Genomic DNA, 24,528 nt, shown 5'->3' with positions numbered 1-24,528 from the left:
GCCAAATTTTTAATTTCCCGCAAATTGTATTTTTACTTCAATTCGGATTCAATGAACTGAGACAGACCCATCTACGTATTGTCTTTGTATTTTCATACATGTTATTGTGTTGATGAATCTCATGTACTTGGATGTGATTATACACATTCATGCACGTGGTCTCATATTCACACATGTGATATCTCACACAAACACACAGACACAGCCAAATATGATCTCACATCTACAATTGACATCTATCAACTTATGAAATCTCATGTCTACAGAACTACAAGAATTATGAAAAAATAAAAATATCGAATCAGATAAATATATTTTTATTTAGAGAGGCCAATTATAACTATTGTATTATTATGAAGGGAATTAAAAAAAATCCCTACGTACAATCATGTTAACAATTGTTTCATGAGTTTAGTTCAGGGATGTTACGGATTATCCGTCATTTTCGTTTAAAGATATTAGTTTTTATAGATTTTTTTTCTTATTAGACCTTTCCGATGTTTATTTCCTTCAATTTTTTACTACTACTTAATAAGCGCGTTGTAGAGCGTAGTGTGTCGGTTTGGGCAGAAAAATCCTAACCCGTCGAAAAATTCTCATTTTTACTACGCTCATGTCCGAAATTATCCAAAAGCCAAATTATTAAAAAAATATCGAGTTTGATTATGGATAATTGTATATTTCAGATATCAGATAGTTTTACTCACATAATCTCTATAACATCCCTGATTTAGTTATTGTATCAATACAAGGATTTCCTATAATACAGATTATCTTAATTTTAAATTGCTTTCTAATTTACAATAAAATACTAACAATAAGCGATAAAAATGCAATTAAAGAGATGGACAATAATATTTTGGGCTAATAATAATTAAAAATGTAAATAATAAAAAATGCTGAATTGTGTTGCTTCATATTATACTCTATGAAATATTTACCAGAATATAATCTACATAATACAGTGAACACTAAATAATAATTAATTAATTATTATTATTAAACATTTGTTTTTTAACAATCTTAGGCAAATATGGTTTTTGCATTTATAAGATCATACATTTTTAAAGTTAATAATATCTGTACAACCCAATTACTTTGTTATTATTAAAAATCTCTTAATAATAGTTGAATGACATATTCAATCTCAATAATTGTTTTTGTATAAATTATAATCTGTAAATTAAGTACATTAATATGTACTTGATTTATAGATTATTATTAATACATAACTTATAAGTTTATTATAAAATATGTAAAATTATTTTGTGTAAATATTGTTTAAAATAGGATAAATATGCTAATACGGCAGAATTTTAAAAAATCGTTTGAAACTACAGAATAAAAAAAACAAATTTATAACGGATGTCATAGAATAGTTTAAAATAAAGTAATTGGGTGAAACAGATAACATTTAGCACAGGTTAAGTATAATATTTAAACCAAATTCTTCACTTATATTCATTCCCTTATTGAGAAGTAACAGAAATATTATTTATATTTATTTAAAATAACAAATATGGACATTTACAGCACCATATTGGATGCGACATATACAATTTTTACACGAATTAAATGTATTGACATTTTTAATTATATTCTATTTAATTTAACTTGAATGCTACGATTTTGAATAAATCTCTTGAACTTTTCTATGTCGTTGTTATTATTTAACCCAAAATCTCCAACTCGTCTGTAAAAAAAACAAGTTATTAATTTAAAAATGAATATTAATATTATTAGTTATTGAGACCAGTCGTGGTGTAGAGGTACAAGAAAGCAAATGTAAGCGCGACAGATTGTAGGTTCGATTCCCACTCGATGAAATGACATATTTAATATTTTTATCTCCTCATTCTAGTAACGAGGCAAAGTGCGGCGTTTAGTTCCGTCACTAAACACACAATGCTTCCAGAATTCAACGAAAAGTGGGGAACGGAAGTGAACAGAAAATCTTAACACTAGGTGCTATGTGCAGGATAGAGCGTGAAACTAAAAAAACTTAAATAAGTAATGTTATTAAAAATTCATAAGCCATTGTAGTACAGTGGGACACATGGTTGTGAATAAATAATTATTCAGGAAAATGAATATATTTTCATTTATCTGCTCTGATAAGACAGAAAATGAAAATCGGGTCCTCTGAACCCTAGTCGCCACGTGAATAGGCCACATTAAATAATATAAGCAACTTATTCATTTGACTGGACTATTATTTTTAATTTAGTAACGGAGTGGTGGTAACTCATTACTATTATGTACTGGTAATTGTCAGAACTATTATACAAATATAATGTAAACGCGACAAGTTGTGGGTGCGATTGCTACTCGTGAAATAAAATATTTAATATTTTCATTTCTTTGTAACCTTCGCAAAGTGGCGAACGAAAGTGTGTGAATAGGGAACGGACTGTATAATGTTATTGTTATCCACTAAAGAACCAAAACAACATTATTGCAATAAGTTGAATTGAGAACACTGGCATCTTATACAAGATGGATAACGTAATATGACAGCTAGTTTAAAAAAAAACTTTTTTTTTCCACTTAATTTTTTCTTATTAAAGAAAATCACTACAGTAGAATTTATATAAATACCGGAGCTCGCGCTGTCTCAGTCATTGCGTGTAACCCGACGCTGCAGCAGCGCCTCGGCCAAGTCATGCTGCAATGCTGCCTTCTGCCGAGCCACATTGGCTGGTATTGTTGACCGGAGACCGTTCACTATGTCTTTTGTTTTGCCTGTGAATTAAAATAATTGGTTATTAAAATTGTTTATTTAATTTTTTTAAGGTTTACCTTGAATCCCACATACAACAAAATGGACAGAGATAGTATTCATTTAATTTTCGAAACAATGTATGTTGAGTAATGTAATTGACAAAATACATTACAAAGGAAATGTATTTAATCCCCTTAGCGGAAATCGAACAACCGTCACTTGACAGTCACTGTACCATTGAACTAACATGGATGTTAGATGATGAGAACTAAGAAATATGGACAGAATTAAGGAATAAAATTAATACAAAATTTTATGTAAATTAATAAATGCTTTAAGATGCTGGTGGTTAATTTAAATTCAAATTCAACATTCAAAATATTCTTTATTCAAATAGGCAATTATTATAAGCACTTTTGAATCGTCGAATGAACATATGTTCATTCGACGATTCAAAAAATGAACAAAAAGCTACCACCGGTTCGGAAGGCAGTTCTGCTGAGAAGAGCCGGCAAGAAACTCAACAGTTGCTCTGACTTTACATTAGCTGGCAGCTATCCTGCATTACATTCAATAGACATTAATTCCATACATGCTTATCCTCTAAATATTCTTGAACAGTGTAATACACTGTACTTGTTAGAATTTTTTTTACAGATATTTTAAATTTCTGTAGTGGCAAACTAAGAATACACTGCGGAATTTTATTATATACACGTATACTCAGATAATATATTGGATATAAATTAGGTTATATTTTAATAGATTCATATCTAAAGCCTCAAAGCAGGGTAGGTAGCCTTTCTAAACTAGGGTTGAACCCACATCATATGTAGAAGTAAATAGATACAAATATTAAAAAAATCAAAGTATTAAATGACTTACCAAAATAGATATCATTCAAAGTATTTCTAATTTTATTTTCCATATCCTCAACCATGCGACCAATGTTGGCAATGTGTGGGGTTACATCACTCACTGCAGAGTCTTGTTCAGCCTGAAAAGTGGAATTATTTTCAAACTTTCTCCTACTTTTCGCCTTAGTGTACTAAAGGCATTGTGTATTGAGTGGTCGAACTAAACGCCGCACTTTGCCTCCATACCAGAACGAGGAAAATAAAAATATTAAATATGGCCCCCCATACATCAAATTATTAGCATGGTAGGCAGAGAGAACCTAGTATTAGGCCACTCTGTTAGATTTAAGATAATTATTATATATTGTCTTTAAAATGATAATGTTATTAGATCATGCAGGTAACTGAGATGATAAAATAAATAATAGTGTTGTACAATCGGGCAAAGCCATGCGAGGGCCACTGATTCAATATATTTTACATTGAATTTTGGTAGATGAAAAAACATTTTACTAATATGATTCTCAAATTTAAAATTTTAGCCTACATATATCTGTGTATATGTACATCTTCAAAACAACATACAATAAATAAAACTATATTGTTGTATATTTATTGAGGCTAGTCAGAATCTATTACTTGATATAGAGCCATAGTGTGTCAACTAAACTATAAAAAAAAACCATGAAAGTTTTAGTATAACATCTCTATCTATCCACACCGATTTTGGTGATGGCGACTTCTTGCACTTTAGTATAACATAGGTCCGTTTAGTATGGTAAGCAAAAAACCAATCGGGTGCATTGATCAACAGCAATCTAATAACTGAGTTAGATATTCACTTAGGTCAACAATTGTTATTAAATATCTCCATATATATAAACTAAGTAGCAGGCAGAAACTAGTAATAAACAACTACATAAAAAAATTATATGTAATACCTGTCTAGTAAGACTGCCACCTAGATTCATAGTCCCACTGCCTTCCTTATTTGTCTGCAACCACAACATAGCTGTGGAGGTCAATTTATAATGGGCATTGCGACCTGAACTCTTCTCAACAACTTCCACCACATGTATGGAGTCCCAGCATCCTTTGATCTTTTGGGAACCATCACCGGCTTTCTTTATAAGGATCACTCCTGTAAATCAAAAGCTTTTAGTAAAAAAGATACTATGATATGAAAATTTTGTGACATATGGTATATTAAAAAAAATTAAATCAAATCTATTTTATATTATAATATATTTATTTGTTTAAAAATTGTTTATTTTTAGTGCATTTTTAATTAGTCAAATGAAGTATTATTATAAGACAATAACACATTAAAATTATTTTGGTTCATAATAATATATAAATATTAAATTAACCTGCAAAGCCATGATCCATATCCCACAAATACACAGAGCTCACACCTCCTTCAAAATACATTTCTCTGTACTGATCAAAGGCATGATTTGCTTCTATTTCCAGCTTCCTTAGCCTTTCAGATGGCATGGATCCATCTTCTAATGGAGGATCGTAAGTGTTCGACCACGGTGACCTGTACGAATCTCCATCACGATTGTAATCGCACAATAAATAATCTTTTCCGTTATTACGATCCTGTGCAATTTTTAGCGGTTGGTCGACCGATGATAACAAGTCCTCACATAAACTTGGTACTAGGTCAATCAAATCCGTCAAATTTTTCTCAATCTGTTGAGGGGGCAACCTTCTCATCAAATCAAGAGCACAATCCATTTGTTGTTCTGTCTGTAATAAAACATTGGGTTTATAAATACAAGATATCATAAATGGAGCAAGTATTAGTCATCATAACAAATATTTCATATTCTCGTTAAGAAATATGCGATAATTGTATACTGTTAACTTTACCATGGTTTAACTTAAACTTTACAAAATAAAGTTTAAAACTAAATGTTGGCTTTCAAAACAGTCCTAGATTTTATCACGATATGCAAAAATGTAAATCGCTAATCTGAACTTAGATGAAGTTATTAATATGACATTTAGTTCAATGTTGCTTTCGTTCAAAAATACACTATCTATGTAACATTATTTAAAATAATTATAATAAAATAGAAACTTCAAGGTGTGCTAAAATATTTTACCATTGTAACTGCTATACCGGTGTAGATCAAAATAACGACTAAAATTGATTAAAAATTATTTAAATGAATAAGTCGAAATCAAACAATAGCTACGTCACAGGGAGTTTCATCAATGTTGTCATTCTTATTGGTTCAGTGACGGTTTCGACTAAGTTATTTGCCGTCTTTGTCATTTTCAAATTAAATACGTTAATAAGAAAAGGATCGTGGTAGTTCTGTAAGTTCATCTTAAACATTATTATTACATGATTTTATCGCGGCTGTTTCCATATCCTGTAAACTGTCAGTTTGTCAGGCCAATGTTGTTGTGTCAAACTTTTTGTTGATAGAACTTTTTAAATATATAGGTATTATAATATATATATTTTTAATAATTTATAAATGGAATTTTACTGTATATAATGCCAGTGATATATAATCTGTTTATAATGTTTAATTCTGAGAAGATTTCTTTGTGCTTATTCAAATGATTCATGATATGGGAATGCTCGGCAACATAACACTTAGCGAGTATATTACGTGCCCAAATGGGAAGTAATTCACATAGCCAAAAGGCCATTGGGCTTATACAATGATAATTAATTGATGATTGATTCTTATTTATCAACAAGCATTTGAATAGGTTATACAAAGAAACCTTACTGTAAATGTAAGGTATTAGAACAGAGATTTGAATTGCACTCTGGCATTTTATGTATTTCATATTTGTAAACCTTGTCAAGCTATATAATATGTATAGATTATCTTATTCAAATATTTAAATGAAAATTATAATAACAAGTGCCTAACATTGTTTCTTATGATATTTCAGATAAGTCTGTGCCAAGTAAATTTGTCATGATGCCGACTCAACTAGTGGGGCAGGATAACCATGTAAATGATGTGAGAGTGAAAACTGTGTACAGTGGTGATGTGTTCATCACATACATTAACCATAATATTACATTGGAGGAGTTCACTCAAGAAATGATGGCCATATGCCGTTTTGTTCCTGATCAGGTAAATTAATTTTATTTGTTCTTCATGCTATAATGATGCATATAGTAGAGGAGGCAGAGGGAACCTAGTGTAGAGGCATTTGGTTTTACACTTTCCAATTTTTATGTCTTGAGTAAGGCAACTGAACACTTTACACTAAAGTGAGAAAATCAAAATAATTAATTCCCATATGTGGGAATCAAACTCACAACTGTCATATTTATGGTCAGACATTGTCACACTGTACTACAATGACCCCAAATTTTGTTTGTTCCTTTTTTATACTGGAATTTGATTGGAATTCTTGAAAAGATTTTTTTATTTTACCTAAAGTCAATGCCCTTATAATGTCATGCTTCGTTGATGTTGATTTGTATGGCAATATAGTGTACAAAAAATATATATAATATTTAAAGAACATTACATTTTTTTATATATTTTGTGTTTCATTTTTCAACTTGTAATAAATTTAAAATATTGGTGATTTTCAATGTTAATTAGGAGGAGAATTACTTCACCCAATGTTTACTATGCCTCCAACTCTCACTTGCTTCACTTATTGTAGTGATAATGAAAGAAATAATTATTACGACATAGAAAGTGCTTATAAAAATTAAAATAATATATTTTAAACAATTTCATTAGTAACAATATTACAGATGCTTTAGTGAAAGAGGGATACAAGCATGTGACCATAAATTCTGTAGTCATGGGTTCAATTACTACGCAGGAAATAATGTTCTCAGGTTCGATCTGCCTTTTCTGCTATGTGCAGGATGCAGTCTAAAATAAATAAATAAGAAATAAACAACTTCAAAATATATAAATGATTATGTTAACAATGTACTTCTACATAAGTAGCAAATATATCTATTGAAATCATTCTATGATATTGAGCCTCTCTTTTTTAATTTTCCATATCCATTGTTGATAAACCTTTGGGTGGTTTGTCAGGCAGAAAATATATTTTTTTGTTTTCAAGTCACTAAGTAATAAGTTTACTGTGGACATCACAGATGGCATTGACATATTTTTTTTTAGAAATGTTATGTGTGTATATTTTTTATTAGAGAAAGTAATTAAAGTTTTGCTTTGCAACAATATTAGTATTTAGTAGTTTAGTTTGAAATTATAATATTAAAATAACTATTCATATAGTAATGTATGCAGTTTGGACTTGTGTTACTTCAATATGGTCCTGTAATAATTATTGGGACTTGTATCCGCAACCATTGTGTGTACAGTCAGTCAGAAGCTGTGCTGCTGCACCATAGCCTCATTTTTGTTATATTAATGTTAATTTTCATTAATTTCTACATTTAATTTTATATTTATTATTCCTAGGTGTTCACAATGAAGTGGGTAGATGAAGAAGGAGATCCATGCACAATATCGACTCAGTTGGAGCTGGACGAGGCGTTGCGTCTGTACGAGCTGAACCGGGACTCGGAACTCACTGTACACGGTGAGTCAATTAAGTTATTTTTTATAACGTGTTTCTTTCGCCACTCAACACGCGATATCAAGGAAATTGGATGAAAAGTGGAAAATGGAATTACTTAACACTGGGTTTCTTTTGTTTATCCTGCTATATCCGCATATTATCTTTTAGTATTACTATACAATTGGTAGTTTTTTTGCTAAGAAGTAAAATAGGAAATTCCAGTTTTCTTTGACATAGGAATTTTGAGAAGTCATCTCTTAGTGCTCCCTTTTACTTACTAAATACAGCACTTGTGATGAAACCGAGAGATAAGTTTGTGTTAAGATATTCTGTTCTGTTAAAAGCTTAGATTACTTATATTTTAGGATACCTTTTTATAGGATACCTATTGCATGTTGAGCAAAATATATTCTATCTAGAAAAAATATGATTTTTCAATGGCACCAAAATGTTCTTTTGTTGTTTTTAAATGGTTTTTTTTATTTTATAATAATGCCATTATTATGATGAACAGAACTTTATTGATCAAACCACAATTACACGATTATTCATTTACTAATCTGTATTATATCTGCATTACCATTTACAAAAACATATCTTTACCTTGAAAACTAAAGTTTCAGCCAATGAAATAAAACTGTTGTTTATACCAATTAAATTGACATAACTTTTTTTTATTTTTGAACCGACTGAAATAAAATACGATCATGTTAAGCGAAGATTACAAAATACAAAAGTGAAAATTGAATACCGTTAAGCCATTTTTGAGCGTGCATAAACGCACAGACAAATATTTTAAAAATTACTGTTTTGGATTTTATTTCACTTTGAATATTATCATATCCATATATCTATTACTTGTAGAGATAGCTATCAGATTCATATAAACTTTTCCTAAATCTTTTTTTTTACATAGGAGTAGGGTGCGATGTAAATGTTTTAAAAATAAGGTACAAATTATCAAAAAATATTTTTACGATAAAAATACAATAGCAATTGCTTTGTTGCTAACTCTATAATTAAACAATCTTTCAATAAGTGACTTTTGCTTCTTTATATGCATACAAATGTTACGACATTATTCAGATTTATATTATAACTTTGATTTGAGTTTCCAAGAAAATTGAAGTATCTATAATATTTAATTTCGGATAACGGCGTCGACTTGTCCATTACCATAAATGAATAATTTATTTGCAAGTAAATAATTTATTCGTGATTCAGATTTGTCCACCGAATGGAACATTAAAAGCTACACGGGCTACGTTATCAAGCCTGTCCGTATTACGTACTTATCGGGCGTTTCGCGTGAAAATACCTATATCCAATGTTTACCCGGGAGGGCATTGTAGATTTTCGCTATAAAATCCTTATCTGGCCGCATTGCGAATCCGGTCGGACGCTATTACCATATTCAGATTGGTATTCTGTCAGCGACGTTCCTCTCCTTTTTTCACCAGAACCCTGATCACGCGTATTCAGTCACGTCCAATGGGGATTCTGTCCCACTAATAAGATTTTTTCTATTCCACTGATTGTTTTAGTATTTTTTCGTTCTTGAATATGCATCGATGCTAATCGCCTTACAGTTTTTGCGTTTTTTGTATGGAAATTATATGACAAACGTTATTTTGATCTATTTATTTCTCCGAAATACCTCTAGATTGATACAGTACCCTTGATAGTAGCGTATATATCCCAAGAGGATTTAGGAGGGTAGTTGGAGGGAAGTTTGAGCGTTCCAAACCGAGAGTAAATAAAACAGGAGCGCCCCAAACTTGTATGCAAACAGGGGCGGAGGAAGTCGCTCTAATAAAGAACAAACATTGCGGAGCGCTTTGGCGCCCAACGTGGGCCAAGTTTGCTCGGCGACGCTTGTAGCTGTCGCTACGTAATTAGGGACATTTTAATTAACTTTGCGAGCGTTATGAACGCCGATTTGAAATCCTATTTGTGTTAATTGAATATGTGGCCCGCGTGTTAAGCCGCCTTTGTTTGATATTATTCATTAATTCGTTCGCTCTGCCAGTTTGGTAATTGCTTTTCTGTCGGCGACCTGGAACAAAGCTGAAAGTGCTTGGATTCCATGAATTCAATACTCCAAATGCTTCAAAATAAGTGGGGACGGCTATTATATGATTTTTTTCAAGTTTCTCTCGAATTTCGGCTGGATTGGCGGCATTGTTTTGTTGTGTTTGGAAAAAATCGTTGAAATGACTATGGAAATTTTACTAACGAAAATAGAGTAATACAGCCTTTAAAATTCCTACCATTTACTATATTTTTCTACAGAATTTAAATAAAAAAATATCTTGAATTCAATTTTCTTTTTAAACGTATTATGTCAATGTATTGTCAAAAAGTTTTTATGTCTACATAATAAGAAATAACTAGATCATGAATCTTAATTATAGATAAGCATTTCGTAAATCAGAATTGATTAATATTTATAGGCAAAATACGTCAAAACTTTCAATATTGAATTTCAATTTTCTTCAGCTTCTGTTATTCTCGTTGTGAACATTTTTGCGGTTTTATTTGCATTTAGTTTGAAACGTAAGGCGTAACTAGTCCCAAGGCTTTGTGGAAACAAATACTCGCACGACTTCGTTATACGCGAGCTTTGAATATCATTACGTACAATCATGAATGCGATTGTTGAGCCTTGTAGAAAACTCTTCTCCTATGAAATTTCAGAAATTTTGTTTAACTATTTTGCTTATTCATGTAAGCACTACAGACTATCGTCTAGCTTTAATATACAATTAGTTGTCGCCTGTAACTTTGTTTGTAACGTAAAATGGAAAATACCGTTTTTTCTCGTTCCAGTAGGTACCTATGCATTTCTTAGTACTCCCTACACTCTCTTACTTACATTATCAACTTTGTAAGTAAAATTGTTTCGTCTGAGCATCGTCTGTCAGTCACTAAGTTACGGAAGAGTTTTATACACCTAGATATAGATTCATAGTCTACCATTTTATAACTTTATCAATTGCTATCATTAATGAAACATCATATGTCATTTTGAAGCCGTAAATTCTTTCAGAATTGAAGTTGATATCTCTTTAGTATCAAGGTAAAACCCTCGGCGGCGTATGATAGGGCAAATTTTAATGTCAAATACATTCACAGCTATATTATGCTATAATTCTTTAAAGCATGAGTTGTTGATTACCTCTCCCGTCTTCTACACTATGTAAGTATTAAGACACTCCGTTGCCCATTTACCGTCCGTGTGTTGAGTGGCGGAGCTCAACGCCGCGCTTTGCCTCGGCACCAGAGCGAGAAATGATAATGAGAAATATAAATTTAAATAAATATTTCTTTATGTAGAGTGGGGATTGAACCCACAACCAGTTGCGTTTACAGTCACACACTTGTGCCCCTGCGCTACTACTAGCCTCAGACTGAATGACCTGGGATGGCCTGAATGATTTAAAAATATTTAATATTTTCTATAATATAATATAAATATTATACGTACTACTTCACATATCTCATATTTTTTCCTTATATTTCAATTATAAATAACGGCAAAGATATAACGATACGAGGGAGCGTCGAGTTATAAAGCATTTAATTGATTTAATCATCGACTCTATTACTGGTGCGATGCACTCTACTTGCTCGTACTCGTAAGTTTACTTTTGATGCGAATAATGATGCTGTACGCCATTGTAGATCAGTGGTACAATGTGTATTTGAAAGATATTCAAGAGTTGATTACGTTTAAACAATTTTAATTTTCTTGGTGTGGGAATACGTGGTCCTAAAAATATTTTATTGGTTCACGCTTTATCTGGAGCGGAGAAGCCAGAGAGAACGGAACGCGAAACTCTACGGTCTCTGCAAACTTCTTTCGCCTCGTCCTTGCCTGTTTTCATACATTTTCTCTGGTGGTCCTCTCCCCCGTCCCTGAGGATATATTGTTCCTTAAGGTGAAACGAGGTCCCTACTTACATATTTTACAGACGACGATTGTTGCAACTATTGATAGTAAATAGATGCATAATCATTATCGTTAACATTAAACTTTATGTTATTTCTTCTCTAAGGACAAAATTACCAGATAATATAAAGCTTCACATTTAATTCCTTTTTCTTTAATTCTTCATTGTTTTATTACATACATATAAGATTTTTTTAAAACTTTTTTATAAAAATATTTTGAATCACTTTATTAAAAAAAAAGCGACGAGTAATTCCAATTTACTAAAAGGTTTTTGTGAAGAAAATGTATTCAAAGGATAGTGAAAGCCTTGCTGACAGTTCTTTGATTTGAACATGTGATTTAGCTGTGACGGGTAATACCATTATACGTCTAGCAGTGTGCCGACTGCCGACATCCGAGCACGCTTTGAACTTATACCTAAATCCGTTCATAGAATACAGCCTAACTTAGCTCTCGTTAAGATATTCATCCTATGTAGGTACTCACAATGTTGGTGGTTGTTAATTTTAGATACACCGATGGACAACATTTAAATTGTTATTAGAGAGATTGAAATGGAACAATTTTAATAGGATATTACAAAAAATATGCGAAAGGTTAAAATAAAAAAAAATTCTTTACCAATATAAGTTACAATTAAGGCATGATTCGTATTTTAATATTCAATCATCAGCTAAACACTTCTATTTGAATTAGCGACGTCCGCCATCATGCGGGCTGCTATACTCCTTTGTCTCGCTAATTTCATGTCTTCACAAAAATGACGATCCGGTTCATACTCGATCACCGAGCGTGGTCGAACTCCGTAACTGACGTACGAACTAACGAAAGAAACTCCCAATGATGTCTAATAACATCGCCGCGTTATGTCAAATAACTCAGGTTATTGTTCCAAGACGAATGGCATTACCTATTATTTTAATGACCGACGAAGGCCGCGGCCGCAATTGGCGGCACCGCTCTCGCGCCGCGTCGCATGGGAAACGTTCCGAGCAGACCAACAGTGGCGTTGAGAAAATCTGTGCGCGTACGCGTGTTTTTCGCCGCGCGCGCCGCCGGTGCCAACTTACCAGCTCGTAGTGTCCGTAGTGTCTGTAGTGGCGGCCGCGGGTGTCGCTCGCCTCGACAGTGGTTGCGTGAGTGCCGGAATGGAAGCGTTGACCCCGTCGATCGTATCGGTGCGGACGCCCGCGCGGAGCTCCACCGGCGAGGTGATTTTGTGTTTGTTTTTGCGATGATAGCGACGCCAGTTCCTTTGTTTACTTCGCTATCTCTCTGATACCGCCTTTGCTATCTGTCGGATACTGCTGAATTTCCCCCGGATATTTCAGCTGTAACTCTCATTAGATATATCCCGTTGAGAGGATTGCAATGTATCGTGTTGTATGCCTGTTTAGGATTAAAATCGTCGATGTTTGGACTGAATCGATATTCAATTGGAACGGTATTAGTCGCGTGGATAGGTATGTGAAACTGGGCTCGAACATTTATTATGTACGGATCGCCGTGCCACAATGAAGCCACTCGTTCTGTTATCTAAACTGAAATAGCTGATGAGGATTTTATAAGAGGGAAGATTGTTCTTGTACAAACCGCACAATACTTCTTTATCCAGAATTTAATATGGAATATATCTTTGATTAGTAATCCATCTTTATAGGTTTTATACAAGAATGCTGATTTTTTAACTAAATACAACTAGCAGTGGTTCGATGACAAAGGATTTTAAAGTTTCGATGTACGTTATGAAAATTTAGATATTAATTTATGTGAGTATTGTAGCTTCAAAAACCAAAATTTTTTAATTACTTTGGATTTTGCTACAGCAAAAAATGACAAAAAAGAACGTAAAAATAGACATAAATTCATTAATATAATATATTATTTACAATTTCTTTCCATTGTTAAACCAGCAGCCAGGTTGATTTATGCCCATGACATCAGTTATTGTTAGGTTATCTAAATGTGCATAGAACAAAGTGGTTACAGTAAAGGTAGAATTGCTTACTATGTGACACAATTATTCGTCAACTGATAAAGCAGTAGTATGTTGATGTTGCATAATATTCTAATCGTACTTACAATTATTATTTTTTAATTTTATGAAAGCACAGTAGGCAGAAAGAACCTAGTGTTCAGACACTTCATTCCTATTAAGAACAAACTTCTGCTTTCCACATTCCGCAGAATTCTGGAGGCATTCCGTGTTGAGTGGCGAAAATCTACGCCAAGCTTTAAATCATCACCAGAGCGAGAAAGTGAATATATTAATTAATTTGATTTCCTCAACTGACAATGGAACCCGCAACCTGTCGCTTTTACATTCGTACGTTGGTACTACTGCGCCACGATTGGCTTTAGTAGTTTGTTGATGTTACATAATATTCTAATCGCACTTACAATTTGAAACTCAAATAGCCATTTACATATATAAATAAACATTAACATTTGCAATTTTATCAAATTATTAGTAAGTAGATATATTTATATAGGTTTTGGTGTTTAATGTTAATTTTAGAGTCTAGACTCTTGTTTATATTAAAAATTACAATTTTGACCTTTCTTTTCGTGGTTGTTAGTTTTTTTAATAAATTATGAAACTATGCTAATTGCATCCAGGGTCGTTATTTAGCATTTACCAATTTTTAAATTTCCACACCTAACATAAAAATTGTAGATTTAAATATAAGTGTTTTAATATTTAAATGGCTTCCTCGGGAACATTTATACGAAAAGCAGCATGTATTACAATATGCCTTAAATAGTGTTGTTCATAAATGTCCCATTAAAATATGTTTAGACAGTGCCAAGACAAATTAGGTCAAATAACGTACAGACATATTTACGGTCTAACGTTAAACGTTTAAAAGCACCTACTTCCATTTTAGTTCTCTTTAATAATTATTCGGTTTGAGTGGCGGAATTGAACGCCGCGCTTTGTCGTTATTACCAGAGCAGAGCCAAGAATCAAAAATTATAAAAAAAAGCTTTCTCTTGTAGTATTATAAGTATTAAATTAATAAAAATATAAATTCGGCGGATAGTGGAGAAGGGAGTGTCTTAACACTAGGATCACTCTGTCTGGTAGTGTGGAATACAGAGTGAAGCTGGTTTTTTAATTTTATTTTTATTTAAAATAGAATTGCTTAGAATATTTTTTTACTTTTGTAAACATAGCCTTATAACTTATAGGCCAATATCCCGCGAAGCCTTGATCTCAGTTAGTGCATGACTCATATGCAGATGTGAACTGGCCCGACGATAAACTACGAATAGTTTGCTACATTTTTTTTATCGTTATATTTTGAAATCATCTCGTTATATATTTCTGTTTTTTATAATGATTCGTCGTTGTTTTATATTAGAACTTCATTTTTTTTATTATACGGTAAGGTAGTAACCCTACTGGTTTTCACATTTTCCTCTTATTTTAGCTTGAGATATGTACAACGGTATAATGTACTTTGGATGTTTGGTGGTCGAACTTACTTAATTTTTATTTATTTTTAATGTTTCGCTACACGCTGTATCCGTAGGTATATAGCAGGATAGACAGGAAACCTAGTGTTAAGACACTACATTCCCTCGCACCGCCCAGTTTGTAAAACATTACATTTTTAACATATTTCAAATTAGAAGATAAAATATTTAGTATTGCTGCCATCTGTTTAAAACTAGCACCTTTTCCTTTTTGTACCCCAATAATGACAGCTGTTCTCTATGGAACTAAGTTGATAACCTAGAATATTACATAGTCCCCCCATAAAAAAGCTAACGCAAAGAAAAATCTTTGTTTTATAATACAACGTTAATTTTACATTCCGAAACAGTTAAAACGTGTGAAACTTAACACCAAACATTTCAGTCTATTGTTTTACAAATGTAAAAAAAAATAAAAATCAATTAAATCAGCTTCACGCCCACAGCAGGGTAGGCAGAGGGAACATAGTATAAAGATTAATAAATAAATACTTCACTTCCTCGAGCGGGGATCGAACCCACAACCCCTTGTGCCGCTGCGCTACGACAGCCTCAACGCTTTTACAAATATAAGTCGAAAATAATTTAATTGGACCTCAATATAGCTGGCTTTATGCACCTTGTGTTAGTGACCTGCGTCTAACAACTGATTTATCTCGTTTTTCTCACACAAACCCGTTTGGAATCGTGTACAGTGCTTAGACTCGTATCACACACCGCCATCGAATCTAACCTGTACATTTAATATATATGCACTGAATAAAGTTATATGTGATATCTTGAGTTTGGGCAGAAAGTGGAGAATGGAGTGTCTTGGCACTAAGGTATATCTGCCTAGTTTTGAGAAATATTGATTTTAGTTTAGTTTCACCCATAGCAGGGTAGGCAGAGGGAACCTTGGAACTTCGTGTCAAAGCACTCTGTCTTACTTCCGTTCCACAATTTTGTGTTATGTAAAGAAAACCTTTAGAAACTATTTATTTCGTTTTATTATATTATATTATTATGTTCAATAGAACACATTTTAATGATTGAGAGACATTTGTCACTACTTACTGAGACTGCTGGTGCTAATGCAAAAAATAAGTTGATATTTTTATTTTGTAAACGAATGGGTAATGTTATTTTACTTTGAAATAATTAGTAAAATGTATTAAATTATATTTTTCGTGGTACCTACAATTACGGATACGCTAGTAATTGAACGACTGATAGACAACGTTCAGCCAAAAAAAAAAAACGGTAAAAGGTTTATAACGAATTTAGAACTTTTCACTTTTTTCAAAAGAATAACGGAATTTTACGTTTTTTATTTTAATAAAACTAAATTTTGAAGATCCACGCGTAGTGTATAAAAAAATATGAAAAAGTGGATTTTACTATTGTGAACAATATACAATACTATGTGGACTTCTTATATAATATATATACGTATATTTTAATTTTAGTGAAATGCTTAAACAATATCAGTGGTGGAATCAACAATGCGCGAAAACCCAGATTTATGAGGGAATACGTGAAAAAATTTCAATTGAAAGAAAATTCAGAGCGAGGCGTCACGGCGATAACAAAGCGATGCCATTAGGCACCGCGATGACACAAAGCCAGCAATAAAATATATTATGATTTCTTTTTTATCTCCAGATGGAAACATGGAAATTTTACTTGTAAAGTTTTTTTTAAAAGTTTATTTTTTATTTTTTTTGGGTATGTTAAGATTGTCGTGTAAGGAAGTAAGTACTGTTAACGCGATTTCTTTTTGCGATAGCAGCTTTGACTGCAGTCTTCAATTGAAATGAATATTTATTTGTATATATATTTTTTCGGATTATAGTTATGTTATTTTAGTACCTAATAAGAACCTAACGCGACGGTAATTAATTCGATTCACACTCGGAAGAATGAATTGTTTCCATTTTCTAGTACTAACACTGCGGTGTTGACTTCCGTTACTCAACACGCAATGTTGAAATAACACGGAAATTGGACGGAAAGTGGAGATAATCCGTTCCCCATTTCCCAGGATACAGTGTGAAGCTAAAAATAAGTATGTACCTACTAGTGGGTACTCTCAGCTTCCCTTACAAGTTAACCTTAGGTTGTAAATGAGCAAGAAAATTGACATGAACTTGAAACTTAAGGTTGATAATAGTTTGTTTCTTTTGTTCTATTTCCTTTGTTATTCGAGTCCAGTCACGTTTTAAATATTTTTATATACTGTAACTGTTTATTGTATATCCTCATTATTAAGAGAAAAAAACAACCAACATGCAATGCTTCCAGAATTCGTGAACGGAGTGCCTTAACACTAGGTTCCCTCTGCTTACCCTGCTGTGTGCATGAAACAGGGTACTTACATATATTTACATGAAGTATGTAGGTTTTTAAATCAAAATGTAAGTAAAGCAGTACCTACTCCAAATAAAATCTTTCAACCGGTTTCTGTGTTCATAAGAAATGTTTATCGCTTTCACATTCCACACGTGCCGAAACAGATCCTTTATATCGATTTAAATTATTAATATCGAGTTATTTATAAATCGATTTAAGTTATTAATATCGAGTTTTTTATAAATCGATTTAAATTATTAATATCGAGTTTTGTTAAATCGATTTATATCACATGTTTACAAGTTGCAGTGACACAAAATAACAAACGACTATAATATGTTCCGCAATTACTTTCACTCAAGGCCGAAAATTGTACTTTATACTCAATATAGCCTTTATTATAAAGGAATAAGGTCTATGTAAATATAACATATTTGCTGTTCAAATATGATCTTTATTGATTTTAAATATAATGGTTAAATTTATTTGTCATTTATTTCTGCATCACTTCATTTCCATGCGTGCAGTTGTCTCACTTTCCCTCCTATGGTATTTATTAGAGACGGATTCAGGGTTCTAGGTATTATACGATCTAGACTGTTAGGAGAAAGTCAATGTGCTATACGACTTTCTATCAATTTACGAATTTTGTTTACATTTCGGTTAATTTTAAACTAAAATTAATATTTTTTTTCTTATCAGCATAAAATCATATATGTATATAAATATATTTATTATCCATTGTTAGTCTATTTAAAAGACATTGTGCTGGAAGGCGGAACCTAACGCCGTTTTGTCTCACCAGATTTTATAAAACATATCTATAAACGAATTGCTTTACATTTTGAGTAATTAATTTAGAAGTTATAAAAATGTAGGCCACCGAACCGGTCGTAGGCAAGGTAATATGTATGTTATAATTTATGAGTAAAAAATTGCTTTGGCCTCTATCGGGGATATCCTTATGTAGGAAACAAAATGATTATGGCTAATATAAATAAAACAATTAACCCTCACGCTATTATGGCGCAGTTGAGAATGTCTGTTTGTTCACGCGATGGTTGTGGATTTGATACCCTCACGAGTGATTAATCATATTAAAATAATTTTTTACCGCTCAGTTGGAAAAAAGCTCGGCGTTAAGCTTCGCCCGATTCGACTTCGATCGATTATATTAACGCTGCGTTCCCAGGTTCCCTCTGCCTACTCTACCATTTCCAGGATACGGCGTGAACCTAAAAATGAATGTAGGTAACTTGTAATAATCTAACTTTAATCTCTAGGTGTGGTTCGCTAAAGATGCCAATACCCTTAAAAGTAATAATTTTCTGCCGCAAAATTAAGCTTTTAATAAATTTTACTAATAAACAGAGTTAACTAACTTTTGAATATGTATTTTCAAAAACAAACACACCTTTATAATTCTATTTGAATAACCAAGTTGTTGAAACACCGCTATCACAGCCTCTCGCCAACAAAGATAACACAATCTTTCAAATTATACCATTAGGTACTTTGTTGTGAAATATCTCATACAAATTATGTATGGTTAAATTTGGAAATAAAGTAATTACCGACTTACGACGGCTCTGTATTGGTGATGTTTATATTATAGAACTTCGATTTAATATCGATATTATTTGTTATTCGATAGTCATTATCTCGATATGCTATTATGGATATGTATTTTCTGTTTTAACTTGTATAAAATAATGTTTTATGATATAAATAATAGAAAAATACTTAATTTGCGTAATATTTTACCGCTATTTTATTTTTCTCATAAAAAAACGATTGTAAATTGTAATAGTTATTGATAATTTGAAACACATGAGCTGAATCAGATAACAATACTAAAATAATTATACTATTTTCCCTAAATACACGTAAAAAATATTAAATAAATATTCGTAGAGTTCATGCGGTCGAAGCCGCGCAGACCGCTAGTTGGCAAATAAAATTAATCAATAAACGAGTGAAACCTCAGTGTATCCGTGACCTTTGATTGAATCTGTAAATTGCGTGAATCTATAGCTACTAGATAGAACGATTTTGTATTATATGAAATTTATTCAAATCATATATTTTATAGAGTAAGCAGAGAAAATATAAAGTGTCAAGTCACTCAGCCCTCCATATTAAATACAAGACATTGACTGGTGAGTTGTGAAACTTAACGACGTGTTGGTTTTATTCGAGTGGGAAAATGAAAATAATTGATTACCCCGAGTGGACCCCACATCCATTACGTGTACCTTCTGATACTATTCTACTGCGTCACGATGTCCTTTATTTATTATTATTTGTTCTATTATTATTTACTTTAAGTTGGTAAAGAAAAAACAAATCTATTAAGACTAGAAAGCGTAACGTCTTCATGGATTTGTGTCCCATCTTCAATTAAATGTGACATCAGCAATCAAGATGTCCTTTTCTTCTGTATCGCGACGAATAACTCACACGGCTAATGTACCAATTTAGCTTCATACCAAATGTATTGAGCTGGTAATATACTGAGTTATACATTTACAATGAATTATGAATATTTAGGAAGTACATATTTAATATTTACCTTTTATTTTTAATGTATATGCTACTCAATATAGGGGGCCTCTTTAGAAATGTATATTTAAGCTCGTCTCGGAAGTGAGGGGGGGGGGGGGGGGTCTATTTTATTTCAATCACACTACATTTATAGATGTGGTAATCTATCCAAATTGTATACATTTTGCTAGAATATGGTAACAGCAACATCTCAGTGTTATTTCAATTTCATGATCAGTTCCTACGAAGTGATTAATCTAGATAAGAACAATACAATACAAAGATGAATGCCGTTATGAATTCAATAGGTTGTTTTATTTGCATGAAGTCACGAGATAAAAAATGGTAACTCTGTTGATTTATTACGGCTGTGGCTTCCGTTTGAATCATTTTATTACTGTTATTATAAAATTTGATTGGATTTTTCCTTATTATGGTTCCAGAATGCTTGGAGTTTCTTTTCTGTTTAACTATGAAAATTTGATTATATATTTTAGAAAACTTATAAAAATATTAATTTACCGGGAGTCAAATCCGCTCCTCTTGATAATCGTATTAATATAGGAATAGAATATTTAGTATATAGTATTGTTTGAAAAATTATCATTTTTAGCAAAAAAGCCAAACATGGCTTGCAGAACTCGCACAGTAAAAATGTCATATCATAAATCTTAATACGCAATGCCTTCAGAATTCGGCGGAATATGGGAAACTGAGTGTCTTAGTACCAGGTTCCCTCTGCCTACCCTGCTGAGTGCGGAATACATTATGTATAATAAAAGATCATAATATGCACGAAACATTAATATAATCAGTATTGGTTGCAATATTCGCTTTAGTTTAATGTTATGGACGCGTAGGTGACATATCGCTGTCTCCGGAGACCTACCGACAGACGCATCTGTCAATCGAGACTGTTAAGTTAAGCACGGTTGTCAATCACTAAGGAACACAAGAGCCTACGTCATTGTTTTAAATGCAATAAATATAAGATTTATTTTGAGATTTCTTTCATCTCATGAAAGTGAAGTGTGAACTGACAAAAATAAACTAATTTATAGGTGTAGGTACATTCTCATTTAGATAAACTTTTAGTAGAGACATTTATATAAACTCAAAAATAAATTCAGCTTCACAGGCAGAGTAAACTCCCTCTATTTCCCATTTTCTACTCTGGAGACACGCTTTGCCTCGAGACCAAGGATCATCAGATCAGAGCGAAGAAATGAAAATATTAAATATTTCCTTTCCTCGAGTGGGGATTGAACCCCAAACCAGTCACATTTATACATTTATGTAATGGAGTGATACAATCACTCGTCTCGTAATTTTTTTAATCTAACAGGAAAATATGAAAATAATATAAAAATTAACATTTAATTATTAACAATATAATTAAAACAAAAGTGGTAATTATATTGTTAATTCAATATCGTTCCATTACTATATATTCAACTTTACTTTACAACAAATTTAAAACAGACAAAACTCAGTGTATCTCTGACCTAAATATCTGCTGAGATAATTGGCCGCAATTGCTCAGGCCTCCCGTGCTGATTTAGACTAAGTATGGCGGCTCCATTCTTAATAGCGTATATTATTTTCACATCTATGTCCATATATATTCATATACCTATATTCTGTGAGAAGTAATTGTAAAACTCTTTTTTTCTCAGTGTGAAAAGTAAGAAAAAATTAATAATTTGTACCGACGTCCCTATCATGGTTTATTTTTGGCATTTTTAATTACCTTAATTTTTTCTGCATATAGTAATAGGCAGGCAAAGAGAACCTAGTGTTGAGACATTCCGTTCTCCACTTACCGTACAAATTAGAGAAATTTTGTTTTGAGTAAGCGAACTAAACGCCGCCAACGTCATCACCAATACAATTCTCTACAATAACTTTCATGTAAAGTGATTAATTTATACGCAAAGCGCTATATTTGGCGTGCATTTCTAAAAAGTATAACAAATGGACATAAGTCAGACTAATATTTTAGTTTTATTGCGTACATATATGTTTGCGTATGTCGTGTCCGACGGTCATGGATCGCTAGGCGCATCCGGTGTGAAAATAGCTAACTGTCGCTGGGTTAGGCTGCCTACATACAAAACCCGATTATAATGCTTTTGATTTTAGCGTATAGCTACTACCTTTTGCCTTTGGCTTCGACTGCGTCAAATGGAAATTAGTAGTCGTTGTGTATGACAATTGTTATACGACAAATCGAAATATACGAAGAAGGTAACACTGAATTACATTCAAACGTTATCTTCTAATATTTCGTTTTGGCAAGCAGAGGGAACCTGGGAACCTAGTGTTACGACAGTTTCGCATTCCGATTTCTTGAAACCGAATTGTTTAGTAATAGAATTCAAAGCCGAACTTGACTAGTCATCAGAACTGAAAATATTAAATATTTCCTTCCCCCGAATGTGAATCCAACTCACAACTTGTTACTTTTACAGTGGGTTCCTAGATTCCTTCTGCTTAACCAGCTATGTTCGGGATGCAGATGAACAAAATTATAAACCAGACACAACAAATATAGAAATACCCTTAGAGCTGGTCGACATTCATGGAATGCAGATCAAAGTCACAAAAATAACTAAACAGATATGGCATTTCATACTTATTAGTGGAAAATACATGCGTGAATGAAGGTGCCTATGTTATTTTAAGTATAAGTATTGTTTAAAACTAAAATGTTACATATATAAGTATATATATATATTTTATATTTAAACGAAACCCAAAATATGTTCTTTTTTTTACTGGCAAAATTATTTATATTAAATAATCATTATTTAACAAAAAGAAAGAAAGCTAAGTTTATGGTTATTTCCATTCCAAAACACACGCATCTTACTATACGCAGTCAACTCGAAACGTTCTCTTTAAGTAGTACCCGTGACAAGATTTTCATATAAATAACGTTTTATACAACATTGAATGTGTTTCAATCATGCCTATACTACCAGGCTGTCAGGGACGAGATGGAATCGTAAACTGGAGCCTCCAGGGGGATTCCCCTAAAATGAGGATATTGCTAAAATAAAATGTTACTCAGTGTTTTTTAGGACGTCTTTACATGGAGAAATGTTCGGTAAAAGTGTATTGACTTGAAAAAATGTGTTACGTTTTTATTGGTAAAACAGTTGTTTTGTCGTTTTTTTGTGTATTTGTAGTATGGGTACTTGTAAAGTTATGTTTGTTATTTATATTTTGTTTTTTTATAGTGAAATCTTTTTGACTGTCTCCATATTGGAATATAATATTAGGAAGCGTTTTTTTTAAGTTATTGCTAACCAGGAAAGTAAAAATTTATCGAGATCTCATTTTATTTCAGATTTAGATTTTATGCTTAGAGAATATTTTTTATGTGTTGTACGCTGCCGCAGAACACGCTGCACGCTGTTTTTATTTCTAAGTAAAAAATATAATAGGTTTTTCATTATTTGAGGGGCAAATCTCCAAATTGACAGAAGTTGAACTCTAATTGCTATCTGTTGGTACAGGTGTTAATATAATTCAGTCATTATACTTTAATAACAATTAAATTTTCAATTATGTTAATAATTATATTTAATAATAGTAAAGACCAGGTGCACAAGGCTGTGAATGTAAATGCGACAGATTGTGGGTTCGATTCCCACTTGAGAATAACTAAACATTTAACATTGTAATTTCTTCACTCTGGTTTCACACGCCACACAAAACGCAGTGCCTCCACAAATTCGGCAGAATATGAGGAGCGGAGTGTTTTAACACTAGGCTCGCTCTGCCTACCCTGTGCGAGATAAAGCGTGGTGCTGAAAGTAATAATAATAATTATATACATCGTATGTATAATTGTATACAAACAGTTGAAATACACGTGATGTAACTATTTCACCTTGAAGCGACCTTGCGCATTTTCGGAGAGACGGTGTTCTTGATTAACAAGACGATTAGCAACATTTGGATTGTGTGAACGAGGATGTTGTGTCTATTTATTAGTTTTTTTATTATTTTCCGTTGTATAAAGTCTCCGTTTTCTTTTTTTACGTAACCATTATTCTATTTGCATATAATATTTAAAATATAAAAAAAATATTTTA

At 32.2% G+C, this 24,528-nt stretch overlaps 2 protein-coding genes across 4 annotated transcripts in view; one reads left to right on the top strand and one right to left on the bottom strand.

Moving 5' to 3' along the window:
- Positions 1-301: 301 nt before the first annotated feature.
- Positions 302-5,619, bottom strand: cpb (F-actin-capping protein subunit beta). Its single transcript, XM_085185352.1, has 6 exons — positions 5,458-5,619; positions 4,950-5,334; positions 4,521-4,720; positions 3,608-3,719; positions 2,599-2,742; positions 302-1,693 (listed from the first exon to the last, which is right to left on the bottom strand). Exons 1-5 carry the CDS (start codon positions 5,458-5,460, stop codon positions 2,615-2,617), a joined length of 828 nt encoding a protein of 275 aa, XP_085041478.1. The 5' UTR covers positions 5,461-5,619; the 3' UTR covers positions 302-1,693; positions 2,599-2,614.
- Positions 5,620-5,941: 322 nt separating this feature from the next.
- The window catches only part of aPKC (protein kinase C iota type), a 190,343-nt gene continuing 171,756 nt past the window's right edge, over positions 5,942-24,528 (top strand). Inside the window, exons 1-3 of one of the 3 annotated variants that reach the window (XM_085185341.1) lie at positions 5,942-6,040; positions 6,505-6,692; positions 8,016-8,136. In XM_085185341.1, the coding sequence (XP_085041467.1) occupies positions 6,531-6,692; positions 8,016-8,136 (283 nt within the window). In that variant the 5' untranslated portion in view covers positions 5,942-6,040; positions 6,505-6,530. Of the gene's footprint in view, positions 6,041-6,329; positions 6,348-6,504; positions 6,693-8,015; positions 8,137-13,080; positions 13,282-24,528 lie in introns of those variants that run through there. The other 2 variants (XM_085185342.1, XM_085185338.1) reach the window with 2 other exon arrangements.

Source organism: Heliconius melpomene, chromosome 5 (genome assembly GCF_056956725.1).
Source record: "Heliconius melpomene rosina isolate 202511_hmr_F chromosome 5, ASM5695672v1, whole genome shotgun sequence".
NCBI lineage: Eukaryota > Metazoa > Arthropoda > Insecta > Lepidoptera > Nymphalidae > Heliconius > Heliconius melpomene.
This window is presented reverse-complemented; position numbering and strand designations above follow the sequence as displayed.

Bases quoted from the DNA above. Each gene is read 5' to 3' on its own strand.
- cpb (XM_085185352.1), bottom strand. The intron at 4,721-4,949 runs GTTAATTTAATA...TTTGATTTACAG, and splicing joins TATGGATCATGGCTTTGCAG to GAGTGATCCTTATAAAGAAA. The intron at 2,743-3,607 runs GTAAGTCATTTA...TTTAATTCACAG, and splicing joins TTTGAATGATATCTATTTTG to GCAAAACAAAAGACATAGTG.